This window comes from Perissodus microlepis, chromosome 15 (genome assembly GCF_051167445.1).
Source record: "Perissodus microlepis isolate ML-2025 ecotype Zambia chromosome 15, ASM5116744v1, whole genome shotgun sequence".
Classification (NCBI taxonomy): Eukaryota; Metazoa; Chordata; class Actinopteri; order Cichliformes; family Cichlidae; genus Perissodus; species Perissodus microlepis.
Window position 1 is genome coordinate 20,412,753 of NC_140475.1, and position 26,498 is coordinate 20,439,250.

General features: G+C 40.8%; 1 protein-coding gene across 2 annotated transcripts in view; it reads right to left on the reverse strand.

Annotated features, from left to right (window-relative positions):
* Positions 1-918: 918 nt before the first annotated feature.
* The window catches only part of msraa (methionine sulfoxide reductase Aa), a 55,215-nt gene continuing 29,635 nt past the window's right edge, over positions 919-26,498 (reverse strand). For both annotated transcript variants that reach the window (XM_084952293.1, XM_084952292.1), the window contains exons 4-6: positions 20,840-20,944; positions 17,400-17,506; positions 919-1,704 (exon numbers count right to left, since the gene is read on the reverse strand). In XM_084952293.1, the coding sequence (XP_084808419.1) occupies positions 1,534-1,704; positions 17,400-17,506; positions 20,840-20,944 (383 nt within the window). In that variant the 3' untranslated portion in view covers positions 919-1,533. The remainder of the gene's footprint in view (positions 1,705-17,399; positions 17,507-20,839; positions 20,945-26,498) is intronic.

Sequence of the window (26,498 nt, forward strand, 5' to 3'; positions counted from 1 at the left end):
TTCATGTAGCACTCAGTGACTGCAAGGTGCACAGATCCTGTGGCAGCAAAACAAGCCCAAATCACCAGCCCTTCCTTCACCACTGCGCTTGTGACAGTTGGTGTGAGGTGTTTGTGTTGGTATGCTGTGTTTGGTGGCACTGCGCATTATGGCCAAACATCTCCAATTTGTTTCCAAAGGACAAAGTCTTGTCGTTTGTTCAGATTCAGCTTTGGAAACCTAAACTATGTTGCTGTATTTTTATTTTTTTGAGAAGGAAGAGACTTTCTGATAGCAGCTCTTCCAAACAAGCCATACTAGTTCAGCGTCCTTCTCATTTTACTGTCATGAACTTTAACATTTAACTGAGACTCAGAGTTTGCTGAGATGTAGCTCTTGGGTTTCTCTGACCTCAACTCCTGACAAGAATGGCAACTATCTTGAATGTTTTACACGTACAGTATGAATAATCTTTCTCACTGCAGAATGGTCGACTAAATTGTTTGAAAATGACCTTATACCGTAACCCTTCTCAGACTGATGGTTAGCAACAGTCGCTTCTCTAAGGTCACTGACGTCCATCCTCTGTGGCATTGTGTTAACACACAACTGAATCCTCCAGACCAGCAAACTGTCAAAGCTTTGGCTTTTATAGAGGTGCTCACAATTAGCAGCAAATACTTACACTGTTAGCTTCTATGGAAGCAACAAAGTGTATTTAGTTTTTCACACGCTCCTGTATTCTTGGGTTAATTTCTGTTAAATAAAAGATGACACTCTGTAATATGTTATGTGTTGTTCAGATCTGTTAAGTTTCTTTCAGCTGTGGAATGGTGAGATTTCTTTACCTGTAAAGAATTACTCTTATCTTAAAAAAAAAAAAGCATGTGTAGTATACACACGGGGCAGTGTAAAAGTCATAAAACACAAAAGACGCAGCAAGTTCTCAAGCTGTTTTATTCATTTTAGTCTTTAGACAGCAGCCCACTCTTAAATATGTTTTTAAAGGAACTTAAGCAACAAACGTATAATTTTCCCAAAGCAGTTGCAAATTATAAGAGCTGATTAAACAAACTACTACAGTGAAAAAGCACTCCACACACTAACAATTCTTAATGCTGTGCAGGATTTCACTGCTCTCTGACCAGATTTCATTTTAAACACCACCTTTTCAGGATGCATGAAATTACTCAGCATTTCATCATCGATTATGTGTCGCAGAACTTTTTTTGGACTACACCTTTTTTAAAAGATTTTTTTAAAAGACTGTGAAGAGTCTTTACTGGCTTTCAAAGTTTATGTTGTGTCAGAGGGTGACATCTGGCAGTTACTGATCCTTAAAAAAAAACTGAGCTGAAGCTCCAAATTTTTTGAGCATCGGATAAATGTGGACTATAATCCGATGTAAAAAAAGTCCATAAAATATGTCAAATGGTAGGAATTTAACCATCTGAAACACAAAACTTTTTGCATTAGTGAATATTCTCTTTCAAATCGATCCACTGCGGCATCCTTGCAGACAGATCGGAGATATTTCTCGCTGTTTTTGGCTGTCTAGGCCTTCAACTTGATTCCTATCGGACACGCGACACCTGTGCCTCCCAGTCCACAGTATCCATCGGGGTTTTTGCTCAGGTACTGTTGATGGTACTCCTCAGCATAGTAGAACTGCTTGGCCTCAGCAATTTCTGTGGTGATGGAACCGTGACCTGCCTGTGTTAGTACCTAAAAGACAGAGGAAAAAAAGAAAAGAAAAAAGAAAAAAATCACAAATTACTGGACAGGTCATTATGAAATGAAAAACATGAATATATGAGCAGTCCAAGGCTAATCCACATCCTGCACAAACTGATGTGCAGTTTGTGATCGTTTCTTGAAAACAGCAAAGTGATCTCTGCCAGTTTTCTTTCTTTTTTTTAAAAAAAAATTATCTTAAGTTGATTTGTATTTTTGATGATATGACAATAAATGTAGTATTTAGCCACAGTTGTGTAAAATCTTTCGAAAAATGACTGGATTCAGATCTAGCCTGACCCCAAAATTAAACACCGCTAAGTTGTGGAACCACTTGTACAACTGAGTGGTTTCCAAATCTTCCACCTTGAGGCAGGTCCACACATGCTTTTATCTCACCCAAACACTTACTTTAAATCATTACTTTTTGGTTAATTTATTTTAAATAGTATATCTATAAATCATATGTTCTTACTGACACTCCTTCAGACAGACTGGGGATGTTAACTCGGCCTTCAAACTTGGTGCACCCTTTGTTGGGTGGCGTTAAACGACACTAACATGGTACTAGGGGAGCTAAAGAGGCACTTAGAAACCAAAAGTCCTTTCTGAAAGAAACTTTGCCTGCTTCAAAAGAGCAGTGAAGACAAACAACAGGCAGAGAGACGAGGTGATGGACAACATCCTGCAAAGGAAAAAAAAAGTTTGTAATGCTCAAAAGTGCCTTTATCTGACCATGCAAACAAAAAAGCATATCTTTCTAGCTGCTCAAGAGATTATTTTCTGCAGATATGAAAACTTGTGTACTCAGAGACTTTGGTTTGCCCTTTTGTGTGACATGGAAACAAAAAGGTTGAAATTCACTGAAATAATCTCATGTTAGCAGTGCAAATCATATACAGTACATTACCCCAGAGACACAATTCAGTTCAGCAAAAACAGATATGGTGACAATCACACACTGACTCTAATAAATTTGACTGGATTTATAAAATAAGTTAGAGTCATCAGGTTCCTCAAACTCAGGAGGGATGATGCTGAGACTGAGTTTCCCACCATTCATCAATAAAAATATGCTTGTTAGTCTGCACCGAACCAATTTAACTGCAAGAATGATTTGACTTTGAGCAGAACTCATCTTATCAAGGTTGTTTTCTGCAGGTACTTATTTGCATCTTGTCTCTCTCGAATGTGTTTATTCAGCTCCAGGTGGGGCGGTACCTACAAAACAGACAATGCGCTCACACGTATTCAGTGTGTAATCATTTGATGATGACACCCTCTCCTCCTTGTGATAAAAATTACTCAACCAGATGGCGTGTGGGTTAAATAAAAGACAGAGAAACGGTAGGCATGAATACGATGAAACTTTTGCTTCTGATGGAGGGATGTGTGTGTGTTTTTAGCATGTGCACAGACATCATGAGGCTTTTTATTGGATCGCACCCTACAGTAGATGTTGGGAGACATAAATTTGGCAGAACATTTACAGGTTTAGCCTTTTATCTGCAGAGCTGCTGTTATTCTTCCTGACATGAAAGCTGCTAAAAGGAATACAAACCCAGAGCCCCTGTAGCCACTGCACTAGGTTTATGCTAATTAACCTAAATAATCATAAAACAGAGCAATTTTTCATGGTTCAACTCGGGATCTTCACGAAGGCTGGATTTGGTTTATTTATGTCAAACTCCCTCCATGTTTATTTGGTTAAAATTTTATTTGAAAGCCACACGATGAGGTTAATTATTTAAGCACTCAGTGCTTCAGAACATTCTGAGCAGCTACTCCAATGGAAACATACTATAATTCACAGCTTGACTATATGCTCCTTATCCTGTGATTTTATGGCTTATGTGGCTTTTTCTACTTGATAATGTTATAAACACAGTGAAATAAAAACACAAATCTTTTAAAAGACTTGAGTGGAAGGAGTATAGTATTTGCTGTAAGAAAATTAGGAAAATCTGTATTTTCTGACATTCGTAATTAATGATATTCAATGAAAATATGCGACAGTAAAATGTTTTACTCTTGATCATTTTATTGCTAATATAACATCTAGTCCTTTTACTGAATATTATATATCTTATTTAAGCACCATGAGCTTCACAGACATATTGATACTTATTGGAAAATAAAGCACTTTGATTCAACATCATGTAACTACACGCTTCATCTGTGTTTAGTTTGCCGACTGCATCTATCGTCCTTCCCTGCTTTTATTCCCCCATGCAGTGTTTTTGTCATTAGCCAAAGACCCAAAGGCCTCAAAGAGGTGACCTGGACCTGAAGCACAGCAGGGTCCTCCTGCTCTGGTCTGAATGCAGTTTCATTGATACTGGGCAACAGCAAGCAACAGCCAGAGTGTAATGGTACAAGATTGGTTTAAATGATTGGGTCACAGTTCCTGAAAGCCATCATTTTATTCTGATTCAGGTTAGTTTGGGCCTTTAAAACCAGGAATTAGAAAGAAAAAAAAACTCATCCCAAAGAAATTCCCAGTGACATTTGTGTTTGATAAATTGAAGTCTAGCCTTTAACATTTTGTCATGCGTCTCTTTTTATGTGCTTAGATGAGGAGGGTAGGTTTTCATTAGCCTTGACCCTTTACTGCCAAGTGTATTACATTTGCATACATTTTTAACCTCTTAGCTGTAAAAGGCTGGTGGAGTATTGTTGTCACCCGGCTGGTGGGTGGGCAGGAAGTGTGGACACCCAAATTTGTGAATGCAATAACTCAGGAATGAGGTGAAGGGATGTCACCTGGAATTTTCAAATTCATGTGTCCATCTAGTAGGTTGCTGAGGGGTAGCCCTCAGGAATTTATACTGTTAGTACCATACAAACAAGCAATACTGCAGGTAGTAATTAATGGCTATCTCCAAGACCATCTTACAGGGTTCTTCGGGACGATTTTCAAAGCAGCTGCCAGTTTTATATCACTTGGTAGGAGTCCTGTTCCATGTTTTTGAATATGGTTCAGTAAAAAGGTTGTCCATCAACTTGATTTTCATTTTTGGGAAGAAAAAGCAAAACAGGGATAAACTGGCACTCGTGTAGCTCTTTTCTAGGCCACATCAACAGCGAGAATACCAGTATACCCAACAAGCATGTCTTTGGGAGGAATCACCACACAGGCACAGGCAAAGCATGCAAATTCCACACTGAACTTTCCAAATCAGGGTTTAAACTCGGAATCTTCTTGCTGGAAGGCAACAGTACTACTCAGTAGCCCATCATCACACCCAAATGAAAACCAGGTCCAGGTGGTAAGCAGACATTGTGTTGGTATAGCAAAACAAAAGCTTCTACTATTTAATGTACTACGTGGCGGTATATGTATTATAGGTATTAAAATACTTCTCCTTTCAAGTTTCTCCCTGCAGGATGCATTCACGGTGCATTCAATTCCATGAATGCTGGAAAAACCAGCATGCTCACAGACTCTACAGCTTGAGATCTCTCATCACGACCACATGACCTTCAGGTTTGTTTGTGCAAGTGGTCAGAAAGGGATTGGCTTAATTTGAATGTGAAATCAGCCAAATTCAAATCAGGTAAGGTTTATGATTTTATGGACATAGTGTCATGACTTTTTTTTTTATCATATCTCTTATATGAGAGAAAATAAAGAAAAACATAATAGTTCATTTAATAGGTCCTTAAGGACTATTCTTTCTAGCAGCTTCTGTTTGAATGGATATATTGGTGCGCTGACATCTACCAGTCGATTACTTTGATGATATGGCAAATAGGTATAATGTGAAGCCCCTGTTTGGACTGCACTTCCAGTTTGAACACAAAGAACTCTTTTGGGAAATACTAAAAAGTTCTCACTTTATTTTTAGTACAAAAACAATCAAACTAAAGCTGCAATTTCACACATTGGTGCCTCTAATACTTAGTGAGAGGTAATTGTTTGCAAACCATTTTAACTTCATTGACGTCAGCACTCGGCAGTTGTTGAAGAAAATGTCAGCAAACATACCCAGAGGGTTTAAGCAGCTTTTATAGCAAAAGACAAAAAAACTAAACAAAAACAAAGACACAAAAGATGTGACACCGGCAAGTTCTGCTCTTAATGCAGTTTGCTCACTGCTGTTTGATTCATTGCTTCCTGTGAAGATTCCCCACCATGACTGCACTGACACCACAATTTAATTTGAGTAAGAAGGGTGGAGGTATAGCACAGCAGCAGTTAGTCAGAACGGGATTCTCTTTTCTGCTGTAGCTTGTCATTCGTGATTCAGGCTGGTGAGTTGGATTCACAAGTACAGTAGGCAGGTTTATTTTTAGAAGCTTGTAATTATCTTTTGAGTGTTTATAGTTATGTCATATCAAACATAACATAAGATATATAGGGGTGGGATTCACCACACGATATCGACAGATTGTCTCTGACTGTTTGCTGTCTGATGCTCTCCAGTTTATTTTCTTGCTGTGACTTTCTTCTTTTTTACAGCAAGCTAGTTCAGTTTTCTTCACATTACTGTCACTCATGTGATAAGAGCCACCACAAGGAGTCATGACACAGTCACTCTGGTCAGTTAAACTGGTGAGATACAAACTAAAAATATCAGTATTTACTGTGAGTGAATCCAGAGTTTTATGGATAGATTCTACATCAGTATATGCCCCAAAATACGCTTTCATTGACTCCTTTGAAAATCATTTATTTCCCAAGTAATTTGTGATAAAATAACTAGCTGCCTCTCTATCCTGTCATTCATACGAACTCAAACTCCACCATCTTGAACTGCAATAAGCACTGGTAGTCCTTGTTCTGCCCTGCATGAACCAGATCTCCACCTGCTCCCGGTTCTTCCAGTTTGGAGCAGACCTCTAAAGCAGAACAAGGACTACCATTGCCAGATGAAGTCCCAGATGGTGGAGTTGGAGTACATCTGACTGCAGGACGAGAACCTCTCTGGGAGAGCAGCTGAATAAAACTGAGCAATCTGCCCAGTGAACCAGCCAGCAGAGAAAAAAACAGAAAGGAAGTGTTATCAGCATCAGAACTTTCAAAATAAGACTACTAAATGAATCGTGAATGGTGTTATTCTTTCACACAGAAGGGGAAAAAAGACTAAAAGAATAATATTAAGTAAGCTATCAAGTATACTTGGTGGGGAAAGATAGGCTCAAGTAAAACCATATTTTGTCACACCTGTACTTACATATATGGATGCATCAAGCTGCAGATTCGGGAAAGTCTGGTTCTTTTACAGTAACCCCAAATATCCTGATTTTAAATCTCAGCCACATTCAGAAATAAAGGAATCACCTTGAATCAGCAAGTGGAGATCTTGGTTTTGTTATTTTACTTACCGAGTGTGAGATTGTGTCTCGGCACCTACAGTAGAATTACAAACACCAAGTGGATTAAAAGCTCTGGCAGCTATCAGCCTCTCAAACTATGTTTTGTTTCTAACACTGCTTCTGTTCTCCACAGGAACAATGTGCACATCAATATTCATGAGTGACTTGCATTGACCATTGGTTGTGGGAGTGTAGTGGGCGGACTATGTGTGAACATTTTGAAGTTGATTGTGATCTGTAAAGGGAGCTGTGTGCTCAAAGTTCCATAAATTAGATTTTTTTTTTTAGGTTCTGACATTTTTTTCAGGAATTCTTACCATGACTTGGCCGTGAGACATGACTGACTGCTGACCGATCACAGTCTGACGTCTTTCGTGACCTTTGTTAAGTGATTGGGAAAGTGTTGCCAGGACAAATGATTCTGTATATGAATATGCAGAATCTGTAGGCAAGAGGCAAATGTTTTGTTCCAGAAGCTTTAAGGGTTGTGTTTGTAGTGGAAGTACTATTGACCAGTTGCCTTTGAGCAGGCTTTGGTCGACTGCTGGCAAACAATCTGTGTTTAGAGAACAAGACAGATGGCATTTGCCAAAATGCATCTGACAACTATTGGCTATCGAATGACAATGATTTAGCTTTTAATTATTTATCTGCATTTGTAAACAATGACCAGTGGGTGGAAATGGAAATCTTGGCCCAGATATCTGCTGGCTACACCGGAAACTCTGAAAAATTGGCTTCAGCCGAGGGTGACCAGGTGTCCCACTTTATATACAGCATTTTTATTCTTTATCCAACTGCCGAAGGTAAACAAACGCCTCATTAGAAATGTGTGGCTCAAAAAGAGAAGTGTTGATATATGTGGGGATGATGAATGCATCCCTGCTGAAACCCAAACAGAACAGCACGACAAATAACAGATAACAACGTTAACAGTTACTGTGATAGAAAAAGGGATGAACAAATGTAAAAGGACAACACGACCACGTTTACCCTGAGGTTTCATTCATTCTTGAACACGTTAGGAAATTTGCAATCAGATAACTGTTGAATGGAATTGATGCAAAAGACTTTTAAGCATCAAGTTTTAGTAATCCTCCAACATTTTTTTTTTTTTCTTTTTTTTTTTTTCTTTTTTTGTGTCCCGTTTGGATCTTTAGCCATCAGAATTGTTGTCTTAAGGCCAAGAAAGATGCCAAGCGGATTTATTTTACCAAGTGGATCATCATGGCCTTGCCATATTGGTCCATTTGATTGACCTTTATTATAATTATGTATTTATTTTATTTTCGGTTGCTACAAACGGGACAGACGTGACTGGGGGATAGGACAGGGAGAAAGAATGAAAGAAAGAGAGGGAGAGAAAGAAAACCAAAGGGGAGAAGAGACGGTGAGAAGGGGGGGAAGAAAGGAAAAAACAAACAAACAAACAGACAAACAAACAAACAAACAAACAAAACGCCTGGATCACCTGTATGGAGAAAAAAAACAGAAGAGAAAGCAAACAACAAAGAGCAACATAATAAAAACAGCACCATCACAATAAACTAGCTAGCAGTAGATAACAGTAGATACTAAATAATAAACGATATTGTGCAGCACGCAAGATAGACAGCGCACAATGTGCTTTGAGGCAGCAGCCAAGAAAGGTGTAGTCCGCGTCTGTGAACACCCGTGTGTACACCTGTGTGCATACCTGTGTGGATCAGCATGCTTGTATTCCAAAGGTTTCTCCATGTAACGATCTGCTAGGGAGTGTGGGGAGCCATAGCCCCGTCCACCAGGGTATGAAGCAGGTATGGAGGAGATCCAGGCCCCAGATATCCAGAGGCCCCAGAGTACAAGGACCCGAGGAGGACCATCAAAGGGGGGGGGAACCGTGCCACCCTCCTGGGAAGAGCTGAGTAGAGCCCCAAACGAGAGGTCACCCCGCAGCTACGGAGCAGAGGCCAGAGGGGGTTGCAGTGGCGTGCCCGCGGGAATCCTCCAACATTTTACCATAATAAAAATATACTATTTGACAATATCTCAGCCAGCAGCACGGCCCCCCAGAGTGGGCAAGATAAACTACATGAAACAGGAGGAAAACACGGTGGGTGACAGACGGAGCATAATCCCGGCTACTTTCCAGACTTAGTTAAATGGTAACTAAGTCTGGAAAGTTCATTTTTAAGGTGCTTTTCAGAGACATGTAGTCACAAAGCACTGTGCAACAAAACAAACAAACTTCATTAAAGAACCAGAAACAGATACAAGAAAATGAAAACCACCCTGGGTTCCAGTTGGTTCATGTCCTTGCTTTTTGTTGATGTTGTTATATTAATGTTATATATTATTAATTTTGATTTTTGAACTGACACTGTGATACACTACACACTGCAAAACAATTAGCGTTTGTCTTTGGTTTTGTTTATTTGCCTTAATCTGGCATACACACACGTTCACATTTAACTCACATGGTAACAATGGTGCTTATGCCTCTTTTTCTGAGCTGGTGTAAGAGCTGTCATTCATACTCTGCTATGGAGACCAGTTGAAAAGGAGAGTCGCTGTTTGTTGTGCGAAAGCGCGGATCAACTACGGGGTTACAAGACAATCCTCTCGTGTGATCTCTGTGGTGAATTTGAACTGTTTGCGATGCAATCTAATCAATAAGTGTGTATATATTTATGTATGCATATATTTATGTGAAATCTTTTTGTAACCATGGTAACATGGTAACCATGAGTTTCAGCACGTCACAACCAGACAGTCAAAAACAGTCAAAGCTGGAGTCTGCTGTGTCTGAATTCTGCACTCTGAAAAAGGCACCAAACTGCTTTACATCATCTCCCTGGTATTATTATAACCTGTGGTTTATGTGGGGTCAAATAATACTAATAGAGCTCACAGTGAATCATTTCTGTATGAGTTATTTGCAAAACCAAATACATTAGGGGCTTTAAAGTGCAACGAAACCTGAAGCCAATAACCAGATTTTCATTTCTCCACATCAGGTCCTAATGATGCTCGATGACAAACTGTCTAATCAGTGCTACCTGTAAGGCTGTGTGGCTTCATGTTTACCTCTTGCCTGCTTTGTTAAAATTAAAAATGTTTCCACACATGCACTGCAACCCTGAACTATGCAAGACATTTTCTGAAGGCGCTGTATGTCAATCTGAATCATTTTAGAATCACATTGAAAGACTTATGTGTCTCATTACCATGAGCAGAGTAGGAATGTAGTCAGCTGAAATAGTGAGAATTATGGGGGGGAAATGACTTGATCTTTAAGTAAATATAAAATGATAAGATAAGACAAATCTTTATTAACACTGTACAAATTTCAAAAAGCTACTATTTCCAGCACAGTCAATCATCAAACTATCAAAGTGAACATTGACAGATTTATATGTTTATATAATTTTGTGATAACAGACCTTATCAGCTACTGAAGAATGTATGTTAAAAACATCTTCTGGAATTGTCCATCATGTTTTCAACAAATGAGGCAACAGACAGCTGCATTTTTAGACTTTTTACAGGTTTTGATTACAGTAAAACACCTTTCAGTGAATATTAAGGATGCACGGCACCATGAGCTACTTTACAACTTCTGCCAGTTTCAGATGACGAATGACGAAATGAGCATCTGTGGAGAATTTCGAGCAGATAGAAGTCACCATCAACCACCACAACCAGCTGTTTCGGAAGTTTCTGTTGTGGTTTAACTACACTTCAAACATCTGTTTTCGTTTTCATTCGGAAATGGGTGCTATTGAGGGAATTGTAAATATCATAACTGATCAATCAGCATGCATTAGGCAGAATGCTGGTGTTTTATACGCAAAGCTGGCTTCACTGTAAGAAAAACTAAATGGGCATGAGGTTGTTTTATTTCAAATCAGAAACACTTATATTGTGATTATGAAAACTCAAATAAAATATGGGCTGTTTTCTGTAGAAACATGTAAATAATTACTTTAGCCATTTAGCTCCATTTACTCCTACTCATTGAGCACGGGCTCTATAGCCCTATAGCACCCCCTGCTGAACCCCAAATGGGATTAATGGAAGTGTAATGGCTCTCCTAGAATGGCTCTGGTTAGACAAAGCAATCACCATCAGGTAGGATGAGGTCAACATGTCCTGCTTCCTGCACACCTCACGTAAACCATGGACAATATCCTTTTTCCATGTGAGGAAGATTAACCTCATAAAGACCTAAATCTCCTTCTATCATGACTCATTGTGATATGTTCTTTTCATGATCTGCTGGTTGAATTTTTTTAGTCGCTTTTCAAGCCAACTGTGATTATTTAACACGCACACGCACAAAAAAGGCAAGCTTTCATCTGAGATAATAAACACTGGTTACAGGACAAAAATATGCATGCTAACAATAACTCGAGGAGGAAACCTGTAATACCCAAAATGGCTGCATTCTCCATTATGCTGCTGTAGTGGCATCTTTAACTGTGTTTCCTACCTTTGCCAGTGTTTCATTGCATTTGTTTGTGCTGGTCCTGCTGCTGTGTTAGCAGCCTGCTATAAATGCATAATTCACATCCATTAATTTGCATGTCAGAGAAGTAGATTGCTCATTTGGAATGCAAATACCTTGACTGCTCTGGTAAAGCAGGAAAACGTGAACAACACTGATAAGCACCCATGAGACAGAGAGAGGAATGAAAAAAGGTGAAGCTGGCATGTTAAAAGAACTAGAAAGGGATTTCATAGACAAAGAAGAAATGGAAAGAAAAGGAAATAGGAATGGGAAAACAGCTATTCTGTGTTCAGAAGTGGATATATGAATGTTCATGAAAAGAAAATGTAGCCAGAGAGGTGCATCAAGAGAGAAAGAGGTGCCAGAACAATGAGTACAAACTGCTTTAGCACCCATGCTTGCACCCACAGTCCGAGCACACATTATTACATAAAGCGAGCATGCAAGTGTGCGCGGGCACACACACACACACACACACACACACACACACACACACACACACACACACACGCTTACCACTTCCACCTGCCATTTTAGACGCAGTGCACACCCTAATGATGGGTAGGAGGCAAGAAAAGAAAGGGGAGGCTCCTTTCATGCTTTCAACCACCAGCCGCCTGCAAGGTAATTTACTGCAGTGCTGTTGTACCTTACACACACATATATACACACCAAATTCCCCAATCACTCTCTGTGTGAACAATACAATCAAGCCAGGCGGCGAAGCGAAAGTAGTCAATACCCTGACACCAAATTAACCAGACTCTTTCTTCTCTTTTAACCCTCTCATCTCTCTTTATCACCAGTCCTGGCCTAAACTTTATCTCCGCATTGCTCTTCCCTCTACATTTTTTATACTTGCACGTGTAGAATAAGGCAATAAACACTCAGTTTGTGTCTGAAAGGGAAAAGTCCTGGGAAATTCCTCAGTGCTGTGATGCAGTTTGCATTCTCGCTTTGTTTGAAAGAAGAGAGAAAAAGTAGGCGGTTGGCGTGAGCATGCACAGGCACTGTGGATGCAGAGACAAAGACTTTAACGAGATTTTTTTTTTGGTGGGGGGGGCGGCATAAATTCATAAATATTTTAAAGACAGCACTGTGCCATTGCGTGCCAATTTAATGCACAGAGGTAAACACTGGAATACGATGCATCTACTATCTCAAAATGAGGAGGGGGAAAAAGACACAAAATAATTCAAATTTAGCCTGATTTTTGGCAGGGGAATCCTTAAACTTAAAACTGTTGCAGCTTTATGTAAAACATTACATATGGAGGACTGCAGACCCAATACCTAACCTTGTATACGTGTATGTATACGTGTGTGTGCGTTATTTTGCAACTAAAGCGATTTTCGTGGAGGACAGATTTAAGACCCAGATGGTTTGGCATGGAGTCTGTTTGCTATAGGCCAACTGCTTGCACACACACGTGCATGCATGCACAAACACACACACACACACACACACACACACACAGATGGGAGAGGTGGGGTGGCCAATCTGGTGAGAAAAAAAATGAGAGAGGAAACAAAACCTAAAAGAGATTTTTATAGAGGAATCTATCCATCCATCAAATATCTCTGTAATTACTCGACAATGTAAATGGAGGGAGGAAGTAAAAAATAATATAAAAATGCTATTAATAAGACATATTATTAAAACAGGGCTTTTTGAGAGCCTAAGAAATACTTCACATAATGAAATAAAATACAGGAAACAATAACCTGAAACATATATTACAGGGCAGGTGAAGTTTAAGTTTAATATCAACATTGAGCACAGTCTTGGATGTGTAAGGAGTTCTGAAGGAATTGGGGAAAGCCATGATGAAAAGTCACAACAGGTCTTGTGCTTAGTGCTGCAGCAGAGAGAAATTTCCCACCCAGCAAAAGTGTGTCTAAAAAGGACAACTTTGTTAACATCTGGTTCAAACTAAAGGGTGAAAAAACATCGTCTCCCAATGACACATATGAAATATCTGCCTCCTCAACACTTCTGCAAAATCATGTGACAGCCAGCACGACCTAACGCACATTCTTGTTGCTGTGAAGTAACAGTGCTAACCACTGCACCACCATGCCACCTCAGCATCTGAGAACAAGAGCTTTTCAGTGTCACAGAGGCTCAAACAGGTAAGTTCACCATGCAAGACACAGAAACGTAACCCTATGAGAAACATCATTTATATCTATATATATGTAAATGGTGAAAACAAATGTTTTCTTAAAAATATATTCCTGGCTGGGATGTTGTGTGTCTGTCTGATTTTAACCATTTCACAGTCAAATAAAATGTCAATCCAAATTGTTAATTTTTTAAATCCAAAGATGTCTAAAACACATTTACATTTTTGGAAGAAGCGGGTGCTGAGAAAAAGGTCACACAGCAACAGATAAGAAAGAGCTTCTGGACATAAGTGGAGTGCGTAACACATTAATGCCGTGGCAGACGGCTACATTTTGATATATCTGTGTATTAGTGGAAATGTTGGCATCGAGGTTTTTGTTTCCCGCCTTGCCAGGTGGGGGTTGTATTTATTCACACACAAGTTTGCAAACCTATGTTTTTAGCATTTGAAACAAAGAAGTTAGTTCCGCTTGGGAATAAAACAAGGAGACCTCACCATAGTTTTATCTCTTTTAACAAGGACATGCCCATTGTATTAGATCTGCAAATAAAAATGCATCATATACATATTATCTTGAATGCAATTGTGTAATATCGAAGAGGGAGTCACACTAAAACCACAGCCAACTGCATTTTTCTACTGGTTCTGCATCCCTCTGGAATCCATAAAATATTAGGATCTAAAACTTGTGTTTATAACATCTGGCATACAACAAATCTTACATGTGTGAAATATCCATAAGCTGCTCTAGTGATTCTGTTTGACTCGAGTGAATATTTGCAATAATGTGCTAAAAGCCTGCAGGCAAACAATTCACCATCTAAATGTTTGTCACTCACCTACAATGTCTGTCCATTGTTAAAAATGGTGACTCAATTTCCACAAAATAAATAAATAAAAAGTGGGCTGGCTGGGTCTTCAGCCCATAATAAGATTTTTTTTTCTCTAGTGGAAAACCACTTGACAAAAACTTCATTTCATTTTGTTATGTGCCTCCAGCCTCACTCCAGCAAATGTTTTGATGAAAGTTGAACCATTTTCCACTCATATTTGGATCAATTTGCATCCTGCCCAGTAAAATCCTCATTTAACTGAATCTTTGCAACGACTCTGTTATCTTATTCAACACACACTGACTGTACAGAATGGTAAGGAAATACATAGTGATCACATTTTGATTAATTATTCAAATGGACACAAAAATGTTTTTATTGCACCGTTGTGTAAAAACAACACTAATTTCTGCTTTTGAAAAACTATACAGCCGGTAAGTTCACTATGTTCCTGAAGCCTTTGTTACTCACCATGTTTATTGTATACATAACTTTGGTGACTGGTTAGTGATTTCAATGTGTCCTTGGTTAACCTCGCTGGCCATAAAGCCAAAGCATTTCCAAACAACTGATGACGATCTGCTTTGAGGGACAAGCTCGCCGCCTCTTGTCGTTCCAGACATTTGAGTTTTGTTGTATATCCGTTGTTTGATGTCGTGTTCCCGATTGCGAAACCTTATGCTGCAGGATGCAGGGAACCACTGTGGTTAACACGTTAGATCTGCAGTCTATTGGCAGAGCATGCATTTTGAATATTGCTCGATCGTGTTCACTTAATTGTGGAAAGCCAAAGTCTTGATCAAGATTCAAATTCAATTAATCGTACGGCCCAAGTGTGCCTGTCTCTTACAGCCCTGTCTCGTCTTGTCCAGCTGCATTTTATCAGCCTGCTACACAAAAATCTAATGTCAGTTATTAATTTATATGCAATTATTTTTTCTTTCTTATAGATCCCGTGTTTTTCAACTAAGTGTCTGAAGATATGTGACAGCAATACTGTCAATTCTGCCCTTTTATCAGCCCTTACAGACATTAAATAGGTTTACTTTACTTTGTTATGACCTCGTATTCCAGCGTTCACCTAATGGGACTCAACTCTTAATATTTAAACTCAGCGCTCTGTGAAACAAAACATTAATTTAAAAGAAAAAAATCTACCAGTTGACAACCTCTTACATTTGTTTTCAGCTCAGCAAGCTTCAACTATTACTCCAGTTAATGCTAGCTAAATGTCCAGTAAATATAACACAAGATACATTTTATGATTATCTTCAACTCAAGATGCTTTTGGGGAAAAGCTGCCTAAGAAAACTGGTACAAACACAATTTCTGACATGAAACAATAAAGACAATGAAATTGGCCTTCTCTGTGTATGGACGGAGCTTAACTTCGGGACAATTTAGTATCATTACATGTCCATTAGTTGATGTTTTTCAGTTGTTATGGTAAGAGCAGGGTTCATCCCCCACCTCTCACCATGTTCCCAATCCACTCTGATGTCTTAGGCTCTCTACTGGGTTGTTGTTAATTAATGCTCCCACATTATTACTTCCCCCTTCTGCTGGACGAGCTGTTTTTGATATTCACGTTACACGCACAAAGCCACAGCATAACCAGAACCATTATGAAACCCCAATGACTGCACTCCATTCAGCCCATTCAAGTGCTTGATTCTGAGACAAATTCTGCTGAGAGAAAAAAAATGGTTTCCGAAAGAAAAGGAAGGGCAAACAGGGTGAAAAAAGGCCTTTAATGAAGACCAGACTACACTAGAATAGAATAGAGTAGAATAAAGTAACCTCTTCTTCGTCAGTTTCCATGGCAACAAGCCCTTTGGTGGGATGGTGGTGGAGAAGCCTCAGCAGGAGCGTTTGAGAGAGGCAGCGTGTGAACATCTTCTGTGTGCGCAGACTTTAAAAGCATATGGAAATATATGGAGAATGCTGCATGTACGCACCGACAGGTCCATTATGTTTCAGTATTCACACACTGTAGTCAAAAGTCTCTGATACAGACGGCAAGAAAGAGGACTGAGAAGCAGAGGGGGATGCTGGTAAATGGAAGTTAGTAACAAGGAGGAAGAAAAAAGAATCCAAATGGAGGACGAGGAGACAAAGGGTGCGCTCACATGGATGCAGGGCTTTACTGGCTTTACATCATATGCTGGAGGGTTTCTTTTAATGAATGCATAAAAAATTGAAATGTTTCTGTTTCTTCATATCTGTGCAGGACTACGAATATAAATGGTTAATCTGACTAGTTTGTGTTGATCTCAGCCACAATCCCGGCAGATCAGCTCATTTCAGTGCAAGCACACACCAGCTGACAACTCATGGCTGATACGCTTCTACACATCCAGTTATCAAATCTCACATATAGCATGTTGCTTAAGCTGTTACTACAGTTATTATGCATCTGCAATCCTCTTTGCAACCCACTTCAACAAACATTCTGACATAATCAGTGTTATAGCCATTGATCTGCTCTGTCTGCCTTTGGCTTTCCGTGGAAGCACATGGAAGGAGAACAAGCTAACAGAGACTTGAGACTTGAGCATTGTGGGCATGAGAAGTAGAGTAGTTTTTATATAGACTTCTTTTTGCAACCAGAGGAGTCACCACCTGCTGACCATAAGACCATTTAAGACTTTTACTTTTAGTTCCAGATATGCTTGAAATAAAGTCTGTTGTTTCACTTTACATATTGGGAAACGGGCCTCTTGTCACTATCTCTATCCCATATTTATGGGATGTCTCTCCGTGCAGCCTTTTTTAATCATTTAGCATATTTGGGTTTTTTTCAAATCCAGAATAAAGGCTTCTGAAATCAGCATATGATGTTTAAAGGCAAAGAGACAAAAACAAGGCATTTAAAATCACCCAGTCATAAAAACAAATGACAGATATATTCGTGTACCTTCTGGTATTGCTCTTTGGAGGCCAGAGCTTCCTCAAGCTGCTGCTTTGTGTAGGTGTAGATGGCAGAGCGGTATGTCGTCCCAATATCGTTCCCCTGACGCATCCCTGCACAAAAACAGACACGCAAAAAAACAGACCAAAAAAATAAATACAAAAATCAAGATTTGACGATTTCAGCTGACGCGAGGTGCCGTTGTCCTCAGTTCTTGGCAGAGGGAACATCACATCATCTGAAAACAACAGCTGACAACATTTCCAAAAATATGACTTGTCTGTCTTGGTGGAACTGAATGCTGTTTTTGACTGATTTGATCATCTCGCCGTGCATCCTTTCATCATTTAACTGTCATCTTGTCAGCCTGTCGACAACCGCGTCTGGTTAACTCAAAGGTTTCTAATGATGGCAATGTGTGTGGGTCAATCTGTGACGCACACGCAGGTGCAGACATTTATGTTCCAATGTGACTGAAGATATTTCATCCACCTACTGACAGCAAATATCATCAGCTTTACCTGCACCTGCGCTGCTGACATTGGCATGCACAACAAATCTAAATCAGTACATTAAATGTGTTTATCAGGAAGTTTTATGGGAAGGGATTGCCTAAACATGTTATGCCTCTCATTCAAAGCAACAGCAGACAAAAAATGACATGTTTCAAACTAATTCAAACTAATGCTGGAGCAGCTTTTTCAGGACCCTGTGGCTCTGAAGGGTCTCGTTTATTTAGACGTGACTCACAGTTGCAGCCAGTACAAAGATAACAGATGCATTCAAAAATATATTATAGAAATTATAGAGTTACAGAAATATAAAGGAACAAGCCTGTATACATGGAAATGTGACTCCTAAAGTGCATTTACATGAGTTATTTTAACATTTAGACCCTTCTGCCAAAACGACAGGATAAAGTTAATAGTAAATAATTAAATGTGATGATCATAACAAAAAAAAACAAGAGGGATGTTAGATTATCAAGGAGGCTGCTGTGTCTCTATAAACAGCAACACTGAGGACCACATAAAGCAAGCATGGAAAAACACCAGCTGCAGCAGCTCCCATTTTTCTCTCAATAAGACGAGGATCATTACAGAATTATGACCTTTTACACGCTTCATTACTTTTCAGTATGCTGACATATTATAATATCTTTTTGTTGTAATCTATGTTAAATAAAATAACATTTAACCTATATGGGAATGAATGAAAACCTGTTTCTGAAAATTGTAATTTTTTTGATACTGTGGGAAGAATTTACACTATTTTGTGGTGGGGTGATAAAAAGGGAGGACAAAAGCACTGAGCTTGCTACACATTATATCTAAAGGAGTTGCAGGGCCATGGAATACATGCCACGAAATTCATGGTGCACGATTTTCTGCTGATATTGTAACAACCGTAATTACAACATAGCACCACTAGGGAACTTCCCTTTATTATAGGAGGGGAGACCCCTAGAGTTGTGCGTGGCCCGAAGCATTACCGACAGCCAATCACATTCATCTCTTCACTGTTGTTGTAATGGACTAACAGACTCCAGGACCTGTATGACCGTAGAGTCGACAGCTATGGATTAGTGGTCTACCTACCTGACTAGCCACTAAGTTATCTGGTTAACTTCCAGACTGCACACCCGCTAGACCTGCTAGCTGCTCCTCCCTCCCCAGATTTCCATTACAATGTTAACACCAGAGTAACCGGAGTTACCGCAGTCAGCAAAGCATTGTCGACTTTTACACACTATGCATCTTAGCACTCGGTGACCCAGCTGGTGGTTCCTAGACGCTTTCATTTTCAGTTGATAGTGGAATATCTAGGAGGGAAGAAATATCCTGAACTGGCTTGGTGCAGCTGTGGCATCCTATTACAGTACCACACATGACCCAATATTTCACAAATGTTTGTAAAGGCAGACTACACGTTTAGGTTCTTGATTTTATACACGTGTGGAAATGGGACCGAAAACAGCTGAATTCAAAGATTAAGATGTGTGCCCCAATTCTTTTGTTCGGTAGTGCAGGGTGATGTCATGTGTTGCAGAACTGAAGTGGTTCTATTGATTTGCTTTGCTTGCACTGAAAAGTCAAGAACAGTTCAAGCATCAGCCAATCACTTTCTTTCTCTTAGCCAAGTCAGTGTCACGGTTGGGGGGTTGGGATCTATCCCAGCTGCCACAGGGCAAGCAGTGGGATACACCCTGGACAGGTTGCCAGTCTGTCTCCGGGCTAACACACAAAATCACCAATTAATCTAACTCCACAAACTATATTTCTTGGGACTTTGTGAGGAAGATAGAGCACCCAGGGAATTCACAGAGAGAACATGCAAACCGGCCCAATGCTGGATTCGAAACCAGGCCCTTGTTGCAGTGAGGCAACAGTGCTAACCACTGCACTACCACAAAGGTAACCAGAACCAGAGATAGCTGCTTCTGCAATTCACCATCAGAAAGAAGGAGAAGCCAATCACTGAAGTGAGTAATCATACTTTACTACATGAAAAGATTAGCACGTGGCAGTGAGCCTGTGTCATGTTATTTGCTCATGTAAGCTTAGTTAGGTTTCATTGTGAGTGATTGGTTGCTGTCTCTATAGTGAAAACCAAGTCCCAAGTTCGGTTAAATGGGAAGGGCATCTGGTGTAAAATCTTTGTCAAATTAAACATGTGGATGATCTTTAATTGGAAACAGACATTTTGAAGATGACACTGACACTGGAGATGAGGAGAAAGACTTTATGAAATAAACTAGTATTCCTACTTTACACTTACTCAGAGGTGAATGTAAAGTAGGTTAAACCAGCTAAATGCAAAAGGGCGGATAATTTTTGGTAATGCAAATGTACTCTGTTACATTTCTCAGGAGGTAGCTGAAAATGTAATATATTATTTATACTAGAAGTAATGTAATGCAATGTAACAAGTTACTTTAAAAAATAACATTAAAACTAAGCTTTAAGAAGTTGGCTAATAGCAGCTAACAGCTGAGCCAAGCCTGAAAAAAGTCTGTAATTTTGAAACAATGAGCCTAAAACATGCTTTTGTTTCAAAAGGCTTTATTAGCAGTTTTTTTTCTGTTGCCATCTTTAAACCAAACACTTTTCTTTCTTTTTTTCCCTTCAGTTTTATCCTCATAATAGTTCCCTAATGGTATTCTAAGATACATACGATGATAGATGATGCTTCCTGTTCTCACTCAGTTTAATAAAATCTTGAATGTATTACAAACTGATATTACTGTTAGTGCTGGTTAATAGAATTTCCTGGTGAAAATCAGAAGAAAATGAAGCATAATGGGAAAAAGGTAAGAAGAAAAATTACACTTTTCAGTATTCACTGCATTAGCCACTTTTTCATTCTGTTTATCAGTTTTTTTTTAAAAAAAAACTCAGTGTTTTCCTTTGGGGCCATAGTAATGAGTTTGTTGGTGAATGATGTACCTTGAGTTGGGTTGTGGCTTTCCCAGAAGACTTTGAGGAGACTGGCAAAGCTGATCTGCTCTGGTTGGAAGACAACTCTGACCACCTCAGCGTGGCCTGTCCTGCCTGCAAAATACAACATTTGTGAGCAGATGAATGATACGGAAAGGTACAGCGTGTTCAACTGATGAATCATTCCCCCTAATTCACTGCTTATGAAAAAACATTTAGATTTTTTTTTCTTTCACATTTTCCACAGCTCCATTAAGAGCTTTTTTTGGTTTGGACTTGGGTTGTTTCATTGCATTGCTCACTGTGAATGGAGGTTAAGATGGCCCCAGTTTGGAACTGAAGCAATGTGATGCTACGGACAAGATCACCCGCAAAATTGTTTTTAGCTTGTATGTAACACATTAAATATTTTCACCATATTGACTTTCCACTAGAAAGCCCTTTCTAATGAGGGATTTAGGAGTCACTGGTCTACATTGATTTGTTGTGCATTACTGAACAAATCCAGCTACTGATGAAAATACAGTGAAATACAGTGAAAAGCTTCAGAATAACAAGTGGACTGCAGTTGATCCAATTTTATTTTAACTGCTGGTTTGCAAGAAAGCTATTACCCATAATCCAGAAGTACTAGCTAAATAAGTACTTAAGTCATGATGAGTACCAAGCGAAATAAACCAGTAAAAGGACCTTGAGTTAAGATTATTTTGTTAACTTCAGCCTGACAGCTCATCACTCTTCACTTGCCATTAACAAACCAGCCTTGAAGGTCTTCTTACTGTTTTCCTTTGGATCCTTTGCTTGCATCACATGGTCTTCATCAGCAGCTGTAAGTGCTGAGCTGTATTTTAGGTACCTCATCCATACTGTCTCTCAATTTGAGCTTAATATTTTAATCTAGACTTCACTGTCATTGACAGAAGAAACACCTTTTCACTGGTTCTGGAGCTTTTAATATCAAGAGTTACTGATCCCTCTAGTAGATGTGAACAAAACAGTCATGACTAAAGGGAAGCTTTTAGAAAATAAGAAAAAGCACACAAGACTTATAACTTACAGTATTTACATAATATATTTTTAATATCCAAAGTTAAGGAGTTCTAAGGTAGATATTTGTATATTTTCTGAATGCCTCCAAAATGATCATATTTTACACCTAAAAAAACGAATTTTTTTTTTCTTAAATACTGGTTCAAAGCTGATTTTAACATTCAACCACTACAAACAATCGCTGTTACAGACAGTCAAACAGCAGCTGGTGCTGGTAATGAGCGTGACCCATTACGTGACACCTCATCTTCCCCCCGTCTCTTATTCTGCCTCCACTCCTATGTCTCTCTCTGTCTTATTACTTTTTTAATATCAGGAGTTATGGATTCCTACGGAAAGATATTGGCGAACAGAGACAAAGCAGCAGTCGATATTAAATTAATGCTTCACCAGGCCAGTCTCACAGGAATTAATTCATCTTGGACAGCACGAGAAATACAGCAGTGGTTGGAACCACAAAAAATAATGCTGCAGCTGTTAGCTTAATAGACATTCAGCTGCAAAATCATCTGATAATCTATCATTAATTCAGAATGAACCTGCAATGACCTGAAATATTATTTTTCTCTTATTTTTGTTAAACTAAATGAATGAATTTCTTAAGACTCCTTTGCACCTGCATAAACAGCCTTTACTGGTAACTGGTGTTTGATGGCAGTGGAACAATTACATAACATCATTTTATAAATTCCATACATGTAATAAGCAGTTGCATGCTTTTACAGATCAAGCAGACATTAGGCAACATTTACATTCATTATAATGTTTACTGACAAGTAAGAAGGTTATGTGATTACTTCAGTTTGTTTTTTGAATTACTCCAAAGGTTATGAATGGATTTGCATTAAAATTTTATCGGAGGCGGGGCCTGGCCCAGCTTTGAAAGATTTCACTTTTGGATTTAATCTGACTCAGGATACTCTGGATTTTTCTTCTTTTTTTTTTAGGCAAAAACTGATCCAGCTCCATATATTCTTCTGGTTTAGGGCGTCAAAACTCTGGAGTTAAGGCCTAGAAACAGGCCCCAAAACAGGCACAAAGACATGAAGGGAAAACAAATAGTCTTCCAGTTAAGGAAAGGGGAGGACAGGACTATATAATGAGACGCAGGGGGTCACAATCAAGTCAAGCCAGAGTCTTGAGCAGACACAAAAAATCAGGAGTTCCAGTGAAGTTACGAGGGGGGGGACATAGGAAGGGAAGCACAAGAAGACTGGAGACACAAGAAGGCTGGAGACATGGGAAAAAAATCTGGAAAAATCAAAACAGGAACAAAAACTCAACAATAAGCAGGCATTGTGGGAGCAACGGAAGAAAAGTTTTTTGTTTCGGAATGGAACAAAAAACAGGAGCACAAAGAATGTAAAACAAAATGTGCACAAAACACTGGCGCACAGGGAGCAGTTCATCAATAATTCAGGGGACCGACCCGGAGGACGGCAACACAGGAGTCCAAAACAGTTTGGTTCCGGAAGTCGACCGTGCGGACGGCAACGGTGGCGACGCGGAAACAGTTCAGGGGGCCGACCGTGCGGACGGCAACAGCGGCGACGACGACAGAGCTGATCCGGAGGCCGACTGTGCGGACGGTGGCAACGGCAGCGAAGGAGACGATAGAGCTGGTCCGGAGGCCGCCCACGACGGCGATGACGTCCGGCTAGAGGCCCAGAAAGTGGCCGGCGATGCTGAGGTGCTGGACGTACCTTGGACGGCGGTGTAACAACCGCAGGACCAGGCGAGGCAGAAGCAGAGGCCGGACCAGGGTGGCTGTAGCTCAGGTGGTAGAGCAGGTCATCTACTGATCGAAAGGTTCGATTCCTGGCTTCCCCTAGTCTACATGCCAAATATCCTTGGGCAAGATACTAACCCCAAATTGCTCTCCGATGCATCCATCGGGGTATGTGTGTGTGAATGTTACTCAGAAAGCACCTAGAAAAATGTGCTTGTGCGAATGGGTGTGAATGGGTGAATGCACAAGTTGTGTAAAGCGCTTTGAGTGCTCAGAAGAGTAGAAAAGCGCTATATAAGAACCAGTCCATTTACCATTTACCAGTCAGAAGCAGAGGCTGGACCAGGCGAGGCAGAAGCAGAGGCCGGACAAGGCTCACCGAAGCCAAAGCAGAGGCCGGACCAGGCGACGCCGAAGCCGAAGCAGAGGCCGGACCAGGCGACGCCGAAGCCGAAGCAGAGGCCGGACCAGGCGACGCCGAAGCAGCTGCGGCTGGTGACACTGCAGGTGACGGTTGAACGGGCCCCTCGGACCCTCCAGCAAAGACGAGGAAGGGCTGGCCGGGCTCACCAGAACCCCCAGCGGACAAGGTAGCTGATGACAGAACCAATGGCTGAGCTACAAGGAGAGGGGACACTGAAGATGGAATTATGGGTAGCGGGGATAAGGGCTGTGCTGCGGGCAGCAGTGACGATTGTGGTGGAAGAGAAGCAGGTGGTAGTGTGGATGATGGAGCTAAGGGCGACTGAGTGGCAGACCGAACGGATGACTGAAGTGATGGTAGAGGTGAAAATGGAGCTTGTGGTGGAGATAACGACTGTGCTAGCGGGGACACAGAAGACTGTGCTAGCGGGGACACAGGAGACGGAGATAGCGGGGACACAGGAGACGGAGATAGCGGGGACACGGGAGACGGAGCTGCTAAGTGAGCTTCAGGCTGGGCAGCTAAGTGAGCTTCAGGCTGGGCAGCTAAGTGAGCTTCAGGCTGGGCAGCTAAGTGAGCTTCACTTTGGGCTAGAGCAGTCTCAGGAAAAACAGTCTTGGAGGTATTTATTTCCTGCTCTGAATAAGCCAAGAAACAGTCAATAGTCACAAGCTGAGTGGATTCTGTTGTCTCCAGGGTCCAGATTCAGCTGAAATTACAAACTCAGCTTCTGGGGAAGCCTCGGAGAGCGTAGCAGTCTCAGGAATTGCCATAGAATCTGTCTTTGTGGGCGCAAACCTAGAGCTCTCTTTCGCAGTGCTCGTTATTTTGTCTTCAGGCTCAACGGAAACACACAAATTTTTAACCCCCGGGGGCCTGGAAAATGCAGCTTTTGGAAAAACAGTCTCTGGATTAATAATCTCTGATTTAACATAATCTGACCTAGCAGACACAGAGTTAATTAGGCTCAGATGGAACAGAATTACCACAGTTCTTTGCATTGTTATGGCAGGAGGAGCATGAGGAGAACAGTCTTTTAGATCACCCAAATGGGAAATTTTGGTTTCAAAGGAAACAGTCTTTTTCTTCTCAGCCATAACATAATCAGACCTTGGGCCTTCAGACCCAGTAAACTGTTCAGTATCACTTACACTCATCAAAGGCGTTTGCTCTGGTGAAGTCCTGGGTTCCGTCCGTGGCAGTTTTCGCTGCCTGCGCTGCCGCCGCTTCCCCCTGGAAATGGGAGCGGAGATAGTGGTGGTTGCCGGTAATGGCAGAGAGGTAGAATCTGACTCCTCCTCTGCCTCTTTTCTCGCAGAGAAAAGAGGCAGGTGAGCGGTGGTCAGAGCTGGACGTGGATGGTGAAGAATTCCACGGCAGTGGCGTGGAAACCCCTTTGCGCTTTAATGCCCGCTGCTGCATTGCAGAGAGCTCCATCTGCTGCTGCAGCGGTGGTGGCTTCGGCGCTGAATACCGGGAGCGGGCAAGAATGGCTAACTCTCAGGCTTGCAGTACCTCCCGGGCCTCGCGCACCATGTTTATTGAGTCCATAAATTCTCTGAGTTGACCAAAGTGGGGGTTCCTCTCGAGGATGGCTTCAATGGCTTTGATTCCTACTGTCACGGCACGGACATCATCAGTGTGGGAAATCCGCTCTATCAGACCTTGGATGCGGGCCAAATCAATTTCCCGGGCGGAGCTTGCTGAGTCCATGTCTGGTCGCGTCGTTCTGTCATGAAGCACTGTGTGGCAGGCAGGAGTTGGACCCAAAATGCAGGACTCAGACACAAGGGATGAACTCAAAACCACAGCTTTAATTGCTGGCACGGGAAAACGAGTATACAACGCAAACTAAACTAAACTGGGAAATAACAAACTAACACACAGGGAGATCCACACAGCATGAGGGACGACGCGACACTGAGTCAGAGAAACACAGGGTTTAAATACACTGGGAAGTAACGAGGGGAATGAGACACAGGAGGGCACAGCTGGCGAGACAAGGAAGCAAAGCAGGACACATTCACATAAGACATGGACCTTCAAAGTAAAACAAGAAATACACAGAGACACAGACCAGAGGTGGAGAGAAAAGCACAGAGAAGCATGAGGGAGAGCACAGACATGACGGGCTGGGAAAACATGTAATGTAACACAAGGAGGGGAAGCTCAATAAACTAAGCAACTTAGGACCGATAAATTAACTCCAAGAATAACAAATGAACTTGACATGAAACAGGAACACAGGAAAACTAAGAACGCTGGGTCGAATGACCCAGGATCCTGACATAAACCTTCTGTTTGTGGGAGGTAGACAGTCAAGGGGGAGGTAAAGATGATTGTTTCACACAGGATGAACTCCTCAATGAAAGATAAATAAGGACTACTTTGAAGTGTAAATTATACAAAACTACTCCAGCAGAATCCAGGAATAATAAAAAGAGAAATGAACACAGCAGCTGCCA